Source organism: Diorhabda carinulata, chromosome X, assembly GCF_026250575.1.
Source record: "Diorhabda carinulata isolate Delta chromosome X, icDioCari1.1, whole genome shotgun sequence".
In the NCBI taxonomy this organism is placed as follows: domain Eukaryota; kingdom Metazoa; phylum Arthropoda; class Insecta; order Coleoptera; family Chrysomelidae; genus Diorhabda; species Diorhabda carinulata.
In genome coordinates, this window is record NC_079472.1 from 27307142 (window position 1) to 27321620 (window position 14479).

A 14479-nucleotide genomic window follows, 5' to 3' on the forward strand; every position below is an offset into this window, starting at 1 on the left:
TTACTGGAAAGTGCCTTCTACTCTCTAAACGACTTTTTATTTTATTTGTATTTTTATTTATTAGTTTTATGTTTGTTTTTCAGTTTTTACAAGCTATTGTCTACAAATTGTAATAATTTTTTGACAATAAAGCATTTCTCTCTCTCCCCCCCTCTCTCTCTCTTTGTATAATATGGAATTTAACTTTAACACAAAGAGTGGAGATGAAAAATGAAATGTAGGCCATTGCCAAATATTATTATAGAAAAAACAGTGGTATTGTTATGTAAATCATACGTATTTGTCCTGCATAATTTTGAATAGTAAACCTGTCTTGCGGGCTATTACAGTCGGCTTCTTCAAAGAAACAACACCAATCACTCCACTAATACAGATTTCAGTCTAAAAGTCTTTACCCAAATTGTAATTGGTACCCTTAACATTAAGATGTAGTACCAATGTTACGATAGTCCAGGTAGCATGATTCGTTCCTAAAAATATGAAACATGAAGTTTCTAACTCAAATGTACACAACCTCTTCTAAAAATATTGGACGCATTTTCTTTTCTTGTGATTTAGATTCACTCAGAAATAAAAACGTGCAACTTATATATAAATAACTGCCAATAGAATTAGATGAGCTGATGATCATCCGACCATAAAACTTCCTGTCTAGAAGTCTTTTTTCGTAAATTTTAACTTGAATACTGAGGCTGGTTACTTTTCCCTGATTTCTTATAATGTGGTAGAATACTTCAGTTTCACGAGTTCTACTTTTTTTTTATCTTAGTCTCTTCAAATTAACCCTCTTTGAAAATTCTGTCCACGTAAATAACTTACGTTATTAACTTACATTACCTTCTGATATATCCACTCCCAAAAGCATCCTCTGAGATTATCTATACCTCTAACTGGTACAGTAACATTGGAAAGGTGAAACATTGTCTAAGTATCAGACTCAATTTCAATTTTAAATCTATTTTGTATAATTTCTTAATCACGTTGACTTACCATCTTCTGTGTAGCACCTTATTTTCTGACTACTAGTTTCTACAACCTTACAACTATATCCTGTGTATATCTTGTTGTGAAAACATACAAGATTTCCACGCATTTAAAATCTAGTTCAGTCATGCGCAATCGCCTACACCAGTTGAATGCCCTACACCCCCACATAATGCGCCCCGTCTTCACGTCTAATAAAAGCTCCGTGACAATTAACAACCCTTCATCTTCTGTGTTAAATAAATTAGAATATATTAAAAATACAATGTGTGTTTACCGGAGTGGTCGAAAAACATGGACTAGTTGATATGTTGGATCGTGCTGAAAATACAAACAAAAACAGTCTGAGCAGGTATAATCGATATAACAAAACGTCATTTGTGGAAAATGAATGGTAATCTATCTCCTACAGCTAAGAATCGTAAACACAAAGAAGAAATGAAGGAGCAGATCGTAGCGCAAGTACATAAAACAGTTATTTCTACTAATAATAGTGATGATTATCAAAATTCCGAACCCGAATCAAATAGAACCTACACAAAATATGAAGACAACAATGAAAACATCAGTTTACATACTCCCAGCAGGGAGATCTCGGTGGATGGTGAAAGTCAAATTAATTCGAAAATATTATCCTTAATAGAAACTGAAATGAAAAGGGATATAAATAGACATTCTCATTTCACCGATTCTAGGCCTCAAAGTTTAAGTTTTTATGAAGACGAAAAAATGCCAGAGGAATTGTCCGGTATGTATTATTTAATATTTTAGTTTTTTACATTCAAAATTATTTGAGAAAAATTATAAGTTCTCGGAAAGGTTGGAAGTTCAAGGTGTGTCAATATGGTTAAAAGGTCAGACGTCAAGTATTCACGTACTGGTCAGAGCTGTATTCACCCTATTTGTGTGTTATGACTTTCTAAGTATTCCGTACATTTCGATATATTTTTACCTTTCGAGGTGAGAGATGGATGTAGATTATTAGTAACATTTATAGATTTGTTCCTAATTTATTTGACATATCTTCAAGGAACCTTTTTTTGTTTTATTTCTATTTTGATAAGACCACCGTACGTAACGCCAGGCAACATCTATTCCAATACATACCACAAGATATTTTGTTTCGAAAACATATAGAGAAGAAGCTCAGATGATCGATCATGCAAGATCTCGTCATTGTAACCTTATCTGTTCAATGCCATTCGAATTTCACACAAATTGCAATTCTAAGGAGAACCTACTTATGGTTTAAGAACGAACCAAAAGTTAACCAGATCAAATAATCAATTGAAATACTTTTGTTAAACTATTTTTTTTTTGTTTTCTGCGCTAAATCTAACCTTGTTTCGTTGATACATATAAGTTTCTGAGGATACATATAAAATTGAATATACTTCTAAAGCTTACACTGTTAAAAATTTCTTTGGTAATCTTACAAAAAATGTGTAGGAAATTTTAATGCACAACAATTTATTCAATTCAGATTTAAAAAATTACGAAACATTTTATGACGTTTATTAAGCGTTACTAAAACATTTGATTAGCAATTTTACTGTATAATTTTTTAATTTGAATCAAAGATTTGTCTTAAGGAAACTCAGAAACTTTGTTGTATATGGTATAAGTAAAGTATAAACTTTATCTCTGAATTAAATTGAGCTCAATTTGAAAAACAAAATAAATTTTTTTATTCACTATACAACAAACTATTTCTGACAAGCTATTATGATATAGACGTGATTTATTTCAGGGTCAATTTTTATATTAAATCCTATATCAGAAACTCACTAAATTTATTTGGAAATGAGAGGCTAAGAATAAGTGTTCAAGCATAAATGCAAGCGGCGTAGCTACCGCCATCTATCAAATTTTTCCATCACATTTTTTTTCTACAGTAAAACATAATGTGTCAAAATCAAGAAATTTTTTATAATCTTATCCATAATGAAAAATAATAAGTAGTTAAGTATAATTCCTTTCCAAGTGAGATTTTCTCATTTGTCTAAGAAAATAACTCAAATTGTATTATAAATTGAATTGATTAGTAATTCTAGTCATTATGTTTCGTAAAACAATGGTAATTTTACAAAAATAAATTACAGTGTAGTACATAGCTTAATTTTTTATTTTAATGACATAAATGGTAAATATTTCTTAGATGTGTAGAGGGTAGAGGTAAAGAAAACAATCTCTATGTTCCAGAAATTGTCCATCCAAAGTCATTAAATTAGAGAGGCGCCACTGTAGTAGGACTAGCTCCAATTTATAGTTTAGTACTTTTTGAGCTAAATCTCATATAAAATAGTTCTCTCTACCTCGACCCTCCATACTCAGATGATATATTGAACAGTATCTAAAATTAATAAGTGGACTCTTTCAATTGTAATAACATACATGTACGAAACTCCCTGTTTTTGGTACATGTCACCTTTAAAGTATAATATTTCGGTAAATTGACTTCTACTTTCGAAGAATCCAGTCTCTATTGTGTAAAAATTCGTATTTTTTCATTATTATAACAAATAATCGCGAAAATTGGCTTACCTATGATACTTTTAACACGAGAATGATATACGAGGTGTGTCTAGAAGATCGCTGATGGTCCAATATCTCAACGGCTAAGCTATGCACACGCGCTTGCTTATGACGATCCAGAGACATGTCAAGGAGCGCAACCTAGTAGCCTTGAGGCTGTCATTGAAAAATCCGAGCTACAAGTGAAAAACAAATAGAGAAAAGCGGCTATGGAGTCGCATGAAATGTTGAATTGGAAGAGTGTACGGGATGGAAAGCGTCACCGAAATATGTGTTTATAGCTGGTTCAAACATTTTAGCAACAAAAAAAAACGACGTATGGTCGGCCGTCGATAAGTGAGTCAAACCGTGAACTCACCTTTTTACGAGGAAGTTTTAGAACGGTTGCTGAAACGCATCCGGCATGTTTGGCACCTGCAGAACTCTTGCTGGTTTCCAACGTGAAAGAGGTCTTAAAAAGAGCACGTTTTGCTGAAATATTGGCCATCTAAGGACATATGACATCCGTTCGATGTTATTGTACAACAGCGATTATCTTCTGTTACATTTCTTTTCTAATACCATTCACGAAACTTTATAGATACACCTCATATAATACTTGTCTCCCAGTAAGTGACCTAATCGCATACTGATTAATGCTCGCAATCATGTGATAATACTTAATAAATAACATTAAGGTTTTTTAAATGTATCCATATCTGTATTAATAATGAGAGTAAAATTAATTTCTTTTGAATAAAGGAAATTTGGAACTTCTCAGTCCGGAAGAAAGAAAGCATTATAAAAAACGAAAAGAATATCTCCAAATGGACACTGATGAAATGAACGCGTACAATTCGTTACAAGTCGCTCATAGTGGAAGAGATCCTGACGATATAATGACTTCTTCTTTAAAAAAATCAAAATCAAAGAAGAAAAGACACATAGAGTCTGAAATGGGAATGGGAGATAGCAGAGAAATGATGATACCTAAAGAAAAGAAAAAGAGTAAAAAGAAAAGAAGAGATGTATCTCCAGCAAATTCTAGTAATACTAAGAGTAAGTACCTAATAGTTCTAACTGGTATATACGGTCTAATGTCTAACGTCAACTGACAAGCCTAGGAAAATCCTTGAATACGAACTAACAGAAAAGCTTTGCTACAAAGCAAGCAACCTTCTGAGGATTCTCTAATTCTGTATTGTTATGGCCGAGAAAGGGGACTATAAAGTGATTACCCAGGCAATTAGTACCCACAAAACCTTCTCGTTGTTAGTAATAGTGAAATTACTTTTTTTGTCTTCACAAATAAGAAATACCCATTCCTTTTTAACATGATACTTTCTAGAGATACTTGCATAGAAATTAAAAGTTAATACATCACAATAAATATGCAACCAAACCTTTGATGTTTTCATAATATTTTTAGGGAAACATAAAAAGAGAGAAGAAGATTACGATCTTCGGAACGATATCGCAGTCGCCTTAGAAGAACTTCAGGATGACGTTTTCGAAACTACTCCTGAATTTAATTCAAAACCGGATAAAATGAAAAAGAGCCCCAGGAAATCTGATAAACTGTATGTACAGAAGAAAACCAAATTTGAAGTAACCCCTAGATCTAAAAGCGCTCTATTGCACAGACAGCTATCGATAGACAACGTGGACGACAATTTTGGAAAAAAGTAAATATAATGAAATAGCTATTTATTTTTCATATATACAAGAATTTTTATTTTAGGTGCGCAGTTTATCCATTAGAAATCTCTATTTGTTTTCAAAAATGGTGGATACGTTTTTCTACACTATGTCACGGTCTTCTTGGGGGATTAGGCTTAGGACATTGGTTATATATAATTTGCAATTTTAACCAACAAGATACTAGTTTTTTAATTCACTACGCTTATTATAGTGACATATATGTCGGGATGTTCTTCGCTTTATGTGTCTTATGTCTTGTATCAGTTTTTGACAGGTAAGTCCAATTTATACTTCTCTGTTTTGCTCCAGCTTTACTTTGTTGAGATATTTTCTATATACACCACAAAAATGGTAGTTTACACTTGAATTTTTTCCTATATATAAATAGATCTCATGTTGTTACAATTGTTTTGAAAGCATTTTCAAGTGGAGAAAACTTATCAGGTTAGGTTAGGTTGGGTTAGGTTAGTAAGAGAAACCTCGATCTAGATTGGTCGTGGTTTATTGGGAAGCGTGAGGCTTATTGTGTTACACTTTATTTTCCACGATCTAAAAACTTACTTAACTAGCTGATCACAATTCGTTCATTTTTATTGATTATTTCATAAAATAAAGCTTTTTTCTTTCTCTGTTTTTAATTCTGCAAATTTTTCAAGGCAATCTATTGTGTTGTCCTGTATATACATCAATGGTTGCCTAGCTGCAGCTGGGATGATGAAGATCAGCTTTCATACCATCTTGTTTTCTTCCTTTGCTATCTTTGCCAACCTGTCATCTGATATTCTGTCCACGTGGTCTCTACATGCCCTTCGCCGATTTCTCGCCCATCTCACTACATCCTGGATGTCATAAATCTCCCTTATTTCATTATTTCTCTTGTTTCACGCAGGTATATTCTGACTTTGCTCCTGGTAGTCATAATGACGCCGTTGTTGTTTGAGTTTTTAATTCATTCTTTAGATTTCTATTTCTTGTCATATTCGCTGCTAGATATTTGAATGACATCAATTGTTCTACACTCTGATTGTATATTGCGAGTTTACATCTTCTCGGATACTGTAAAAGATTTGGTTTTCTTCAGGGATATTTGCATGTTAAAAGCACTCGCTATTTGTTAAAACCTAGCCTTTGTAAGTTATCTTTGTCCTCTCAGATGATCACTGCGTCATCAATATAACAAACTATTTTTATTTATTTGTTTCCCATCCGATATCCTTTTCCAGCTTGCTTTACCTCGTTTATAATCTCATCCATTATGATGCTGAGCAAGATCGGGCTGAGGCTGTCTCTTTGTCTGATCCCGGCCGTCACAGGTATTCTACTGATCAGTTTGAGTGTTCAGGTTTTCGATTACTTTTATTATGTTGAGGTGAATCTTCCTTCTCTTCTGTAGATTTCAATCGTACCCTATCAAATGCTTGGGTGAGAACGATGTCTGTCTTATTGAACACTATAGCCTTTTCCATAATTTGGCGGATCACAAAAAGATCATCTATAGCAGACCTGTTCTTCCTCAATCCCTGTTGTTCCTCAGAGTTACCAGATGACATCACTTCTTCCGCTAAAATTTTTGTGGAAAGAAACCTTTTCTGAAAATTGGAATCAAAATACTTTCCATTCTGATTGTATTCTCATGGTGTCAACTATTTTATTGAAAATAGTCCGTAGTTTTTCGTATAACGTGGTACCTCCATACTTGATCATCCAGTTTAATATTTCGTCAATACCTTGAGCTTTTCTGTTTTTCAGTTTAGTCACCATTTGTTGCATTTTTTCCAAAGATATGATACATCTCTCAATTTATTACTTATCTTAATTTAAGTTCTCTGTTGATATATACTTGTTGTTGAATCGTAGGGTCTCTAAGATACCTCTCCCATTTTTTTATAGTGATTTTTGTGTTTTGTATGTACTCATTTTATTGGCTTTTTTCTATTCCTGAGTAGGTACCATAGTTTTTTTGCCCATTTGAGATCATTCTCCACTCGAAAATTGTTCCCAATGAACATCATTTTCAGAATATTTTCGTTGACCCTATTTCATACAGATTTATACTCATTATATGTCACTGCTTTGGATCTATACAGCAAGTACGATTTTCTCTTCTCTTCTGCCTTAATTTTTTTTCTGAACCAGCATTTAGTATTTGATCTTCTCCCATTTTTCTTCCAAACGCTTCCTCTGCTGCTTCCAGTATGTTCGCTCTTTGCCCATGCCGAATCGACGTCGTCGCAGTCTTGGATGTTGTTCGCAACTATTTTTCCTCTGAGTCTTTCTTTTTCTCGTGTAGCAGTAGGCCTCCGGATGCTGGCTCTCTCATTTTTATCATTGCCGCTATATATCAGTGTGGACTTCCCATATTTGCTGTTTCCTTTGCCCTTATGCTAACCGCTAGGTCGTTAGGGATAGGAAATAGGCAGAGTTTTATGTCACTGTTTTGGTATTAGAATAACATTCGCACGCATTTTGTGTAAGAATGTATTCCATGCTTAATCGATTTTTGGTAATTTTCTATAGTAGGTTGGTGACCCTGAATAACAGTTTCATACTGACAGCTGACTGGACAAGTCATAATATTTTGACGAATAATGAACTTTTACATGGAATAATCCTTTGGCATAGTTGAGCATGTATAACTTTTACTTGTCGCATCAAAAAAGCAATTGCCTATAAATCAATTAATTTTTCATATTCTTTGTCACAATTGTTGTTTGATTCAACAGGTAGAAAATTATTTATGGCGGTAGAAGCCACGTTCCGCACTTCTGGTGATGTAAATTGAAGTTCTTCCCCGAACATCCCGCTTATGGATGAGTTTTTTTACTCAAGCAAACTTTTAAGTTCAAATAATATTTTCAAAGTCAACTATCAAACATCAATCAGTGCTACCAACCGACCACCTACGTTACATAATTTTATATACACGCATATATAGAATGCATATTTTTATTTTAGGATTGACACTGCTCACTTTGAAAAAAATTGTCTGAAAGAGTGTTGGAATCAGAAAAGGATTTCTGTAATAGTTTTATTGTATTCTGTTTGTTTGATTATTCATCTAGCTACATTCAAGTTCGACAACCAGTTCGCAACGTTAGCATATCAAACTTTTAATGAAACACTTGTAAATAACGTAAGTAATAGATTAATAGGAACAGTATTTTATCTTTCGTTATAAAATTTCAATAAAAAAGGGTCATAACTAAAATAAAATATGGTAGCTTGTAAACAGTGGCGTAGCAAGGGGGCACGAAGGGGCATCATGCCCTGGGCACTACACTAATTGATTTCTGTGAAATATATGTGTCCGAAAAGGAAATCCAGATTATAAAAAGGATGAAGATGTAGAATCAGATTCGGGGGCAAAACCAGATTCAAGTTGTACTCCTACTGCTGCTAAACTTTTATGTGCTAATAAGCAACTCAAACGAGACTCTTAAGAGGGTGACCCAAATACATCATATATCTCTCATTGACAATAAATGTCCCATGTCGTAAGGTATGTAGATGTTGATTTTATCTATGAAAAGTTTCCATCAAAGATTCTTTTTTGGGTTCTATTGAAAAACATGTTAAAAATGCAGCTACGATCGAAAATACAATTTTAGCGAAATTAAATTCTGAAAAAATTTCAATAACAAACTGCATATCACGATGTTAGGATAATGCTGCCGTGGTAGCAGATCTGGTGTTGAACAAAGAATAATAGAAACCATTCATTGAATTTTGGAATAATTGAAAACATAATTTTTCACACTTTCAATATTACAATGAGAATTATTGAAAAAAACTTTTAAAAAAACTGTCAATGTGAATCTGCAACAGCATCTGCAATCTGCGGCTAGAGAATATAGAAGAATTATTAGAAAAATTAGCAGTGGACACTGCCATTACAAGTAACACCAAAAATGAAGCTGCAATTCTGTTGCAAAATATACTAACTTTTCTAGTTTTATAAATTCAGTTGATTTCTATTATGAAATCTTAAGGAAGATTGATCGTGTGCAGGTCAGATTATAAGATCCCGGAATGAATTTTAGATAAGCTTTCCATTATCTTGAATCATTAGTGACTGAATTAACAAATTCGAGACAATATTTGTGAAGAAGTAATAGAAAAATGTGAAAAATGGGATGCAGATACAACAATACGTGTAAGAAAACACCGCAGAATCGGCTAGAGATGTTATTCTTTCCACATAAGGTGAAATTTATCGTGTTATGAAAAACGTTCTTGATCGACTCCAAAAAGATATATGTACGAGACTAAATGACCTTAATTTTAAAATTGGATTTCTACCAGATGTTATAGAAACTTTTAAACCAATATAATGTTGATAACAACCAATAAAAAAATTGTGACATTCAGGTTAATTTTATAATCTTCTCTTCTTATAGTGCCGGTCCATTATAGGACGTTGGCGATCATGTTGGCTATGTTCACTGCAGCTCGGAAGAGTGAACTAATTGTCTGACCGAACCACTAACGTAAATTTTTCAACCAAGATGTTCTTCTTCTTCCAGGACTCCGTTTTCCGTCTATTTTTTTACATGCGAAGTAAGATAATTTTCTGGTCTTAACAGATTTTACAAGCTCTCTCTCTCTCTCTCATTTCTCATTTGCATCATAACGTCGTCATTACGCACTCTATCCTGCCAGCTGATTAGGAGCAAACGCCTATATGTCCACATTTCAAAAGCTTCGAGCTTCTTAAGAGTTGCTTCCATCAGTGTCCTTGCTTCCACACCATATAAAAGAATAAAAAACTCGTAACATCTCAATACCCTGACACGAAGCTGTAAACTTAGATCGAGACTACACAAGATGTTTTTTAGTCTTATGAAAGCTACTCTAGCTTTCTCAATGCGACATTTTATTTCTGTTGAATGATCCAATTTGTCATTAATAGTTTTTCCCAAATAGTTAATTTTTTCACAAAAAAAAACAATAAGGTCACCATCGTTTACTGGATTTTTGCTGATGATCATGTACTTAGTCTTTTTGGTATTAAGTTTTATTCCATACTCCTGACAGTTCTCAACCATTTGATCTAATAACGTTTTTAAACCTTCCTTTGTGTCAGCTACTAAGTTGTTTACGGTCACCCCATTTATTTTTATACCTTCTTCAACATCTTCACCAAAGGCCTCTCAGAATATATGTTCCGAGTATAAATTGAAAAGTAAAGGTGACATTATACAGCCCTGTCTGACTCCTCTCCTAATATTGATATCTGGAGTTAATTTACCTTTGAGCCGTAAATTTTCTAGTTGATTCCAGTTGCCTGTAGGATATTTATTAGTTCATGATGACGGACCTTGTCGAATGCCTTCTCAAAATCTATAAAGCATAAATATACGTTATGGTTGACATCTCTACACCTCTGCACCAAGAACTGAATGCTGAATTTCTTTTTCGAAAACTGAGTACTGCTAATGTGTGCCTCTATTTTAGGGTATATTCTTTGATGTATAATTCTCAGGAATATTTTGAATACACTACTCATCAAACTTATCGTGCGGTGATCTTTATATTCTTTAGCGTTTTATTTTTTGCAGTGAGATAAAAGTCGATTTCAACCAATCCGTTCGAATCAGGCCTTTGTGATAGATAGCATTAAACAGCTTTTACGATGTTTCTGAACCTTTGTCTGCTTACGAAATAGCCAATTTGGTTTCTCACAATATTGCCCGGTGAATCGTTAGGGTATGTAAAGTCGTCTTTTGGGGAGTTTAATAAAGGTATTCATTCAATTTTATAATAGAGATTGTAATGGAGTAGAACTCTATCAAATTGTGTGAGTGCAAAATGTTATTTCGCAATAGGAAAGAAATTGAACCTAACATCATTAGAATTTATTATTTTCGTAATCTCGTACCGAGAAGATATTTTTGTTTTATACTGTACTGTATAGTAGACTCGACTTAATTGGAATAATTTGCCCTAGTGCTTCCGCTCTTTTCTCAACAATTTTATTTGAGTTATCAGCCATTCTTAAAAAAATTTATTTTGTATTTTAAAAAATTCAATATAGTGATTTAGATTTATACCTTAGTGATTTCTGTTAATGTTTATTTTTTCTCAAATAATAAGAGATTATCGAGCTATTTTTCAGTAAAATTGTTTTATTTAAAACCGAAAAAAGGTATGAAAAAAACATATTACGATATACGTCCGTGAAGTTATTATTACGGTACTCGATTCGATATTCTTGACTCAGCTCCTTCTCGCCTCGACCATGAACATCTAGCTCGTACCGTACTAAATCAATTACCGTACGTATTTTCACACCTGAAAATGGCATTCCTGACTATCTCAGTATCAATTGCTAGTTTTATAACTTAAGTTGATTTCTGTTATGAAATCTTAAGGAAGATTGATCGTGTGCAGATCAGATTACAAGATCTTGGAAAGAATTCTAGAGAAGCGTTCCAAGATCTTGAATCATTAGCGACTGAAGTAACCAAATTTCGAGAAAATATTTGTGAAGTAATAGAAAAGCTGACTATCTCAGTATCAATAGCTAGTTACGAACGTTCATTCAACTATTTAAACTTAATTTTGCCATAACAATGGTCAGCGATTGGATAAGACCTAACATTTCAAGTGTGGAAAAAGAAAAATATGAAATGATCAACTTTGATGATATAGATAAAATTGCTTCATCAAAAGCAAAAAAGATATATACTTTTAATAATTAGTAAAAAGTAATGAACAAAATATAAGCGGAGAATAACAAGGCTTCAGAGAAACTAGATCGAAAATAGATGCAATTTTTATCCCCAGACAAATGATTGAAAAATACATTGAATATCAAAAATCCCTGCTCCTTTGTTTTGTCGATCTCAAGAAAGTAATTGATATAGTTCACATAGCTGACATAATTTATGTACTTCGAGGACAGGACACACGTAAAAATAGAGCTTAATAAAAATAACTAAACACAGATCAAAACACAACAGGGGTCTATCGAAGAAGCTCCAATACTAACAGGAATTTGACAAGGTGACAGTCTGATCCCATTCTTATTCAATTTATCTATGTATGAAATAATTAATAGCGTAAAAGAAGTTTCTGGAGGATACAAGATGGTACGGAAATCAATAAAGATACGACGACGCAATCTTGATAGCCGAAAATAAGGATGACCTGCAGCGTTTGCTATATCGGTTCCAAACAACAGCCAGAAACCTTGATATGCTGATATCTGTATAAAAAACAGAATCAATGATAATAGCAAAAGAGCCTACGAGATATAAACGACAACGCCATTCACGAGTGCAATGTACATTCTTACGAGTCGAAATCACAAGCGCAAAAAACTTTCAAAAAGAGGTACGAACCCAAGTAAAATAGGCCTCAAGAATCTCTGTCTATCTGGGTAGGCTGGCCATAAAAACTTTGTTCAAAAACGGGACAGTCAGATTATTTCTGCGGTTGAGGTGTAGGGTGCCGGAAATTCCAATATTTATTTTGTATTTAAATTTCAAAGCTTTTAAAACATCAAAAAGTTTAGGATGTTTTATACCGGCTTAACCCAAAACTAAATAAAAATGTTTTATAGTTAAGCATATTTATGCAAAACACTCGTTATGTTTATGGAAATATTGAAACAAAATACAAAACTGGGTATTTACAAAACTTCAAAAAATCTTCTTACAACATTTTTTCCCTAAAATAAAATAAATTCAACTTAATTAAATAGTCTATTCTATCAACATGTATACCAGTGACAGTTTCTGACGCCAACGTGACTCAGCGTATGAGCAACCGGCGCAGTAGAACTTAACTCACATTATATATAACATAAATGCTTTCAATGAAGATTGATTTCATTATTAATATTCTGGAAGTGAATCTACATCTTCTTATTACTGGCAAAAAACGAGATTTTCGTAAACCGATGAGACAACCCCAAAAGGCTAAAATAAAGGGACCAGCCTACGTCTGGGGGACCTCATGAGAAAAAAATATATGTTCGCATATACAAAACAATCGTAGGACCTACACTTACATAAGCAGGGGAAACTCGATCGGACACAAAAAAAGCGAATAACATAATGAGGGCAGCAGAGAACTATTAAAGGAGTGAAACTAAGAGATCAAATAAGAAGCAAAACTATAAGGTAAGATCTGGAAATTCTGGATATAGTACGATTCACGAGATCGAGAAGACGATATTGGAGAGACCACGTCGATAAAATGATGGAAAATCGATGGGCTAAATGGGTAAAGGATGAAAAAAACAACTTCAAGGAGACCACCCGGCAGACCTCACAAGGGATAGCACCAAAGCTGGACATCTACTTCTCAAGAGGCAGAATAGTAGAAGAAACAAGATGCAGTCATAAGAAAAGAGAAAGAAGAAGAAATAATTAGTATTATTACTTATTTTTACTTTTTTATTGTTTTGAAACTGCGTGTTTTCGAAATATATCTTTGTAAATATCTAAAATAAATAATAGGTACCTATACAATTATAGATGATCACATACAAACCAAAATGTATTTTTTGTCTGTGTTCGAATAGATAAAAGCGAATTAAGCTCGCTACGCCACTGCTTGTTAAGTGACTTTCTTTAAAAATTAAATAAGATGGAAATACAACTGAAAACATTTTTTGTTGCAAACTTTTTAGCTGTCCATAAATTGAGACAATAAAAAAGTGCATAATCAACAAACTAGAAAACAGTATATGGAATCATTTTCTAGCTAAATTGTTGAAAAGATACATAATTTTATGTAACAATATTGTTAACACAATACATACATGAAGTATAGTCAACTTTGTATTCACCTTATTTTATGTGTTGTAATTCAGATTTTGAATTTATTAGTGACTACATACTGTTGAAAGAAGAAATTCAATGATAGGAAAGTTTGAACAAAAATTTTAATGAAAGACTGACAAATTAGTAATAGTAACACTATTTTTTTCCAGATTACCAAAAGTGATGTAAGTACGTGGAATCACTTATCACTTTGGAGGTCATTGTTAGCTTTTACAGCTTGGATTTTAGTTGGCTTGGGACCAACAAATGACCTACTATATCAACACTTGAAAAATCTCGAAACATATCTACCGACTAAATGATAAATCATTATTGTTTACATGTTGTATAATTTGTGATATTTTATTTAAATATTGTTCTAAGACTGTTAAGATTGTTTAAGAAATTAGTATATAACCAGCAAACCAAATAATGTGTCTAAGAAATTTTGGACAATATAATTTGAAAATTAAACAGTTTTTTTGTATCCTTTCTTATATTCATTAGAG

The 14479-nt window shown here is 33.0% G+C and overlaps 1 protein-coding gene across 1 annotated transcript; it reads left to right on the top strand.

Annotated features, from left to right (window-relative positions):
- Positions 1-1127: 1127 nt before the first annotated feature.
- On the top strand, positions 1128-14444 carry LOC130900860 (uncharacterized). The gene is made up of 6 exons (XM_057811771.1): positions 1128-1732; positions 4261-4557; positions 4928-5183; positions 5240-5473; positions 8155-8332; positions 14141-14444. Exons 1-6 carry the CDS (start codon positions 1372-1374, stop codon positions 14291-14293), a joined length of 1479 nt encoding a protein of 492 aa, XP_057667754.1. The 5' UTR covers positions 1128-1371; the 3' UTR covers positions 14294-14444.
- The last annotated feature ends 35 nt before the right edge of the window (positions 14445-14479 follow it).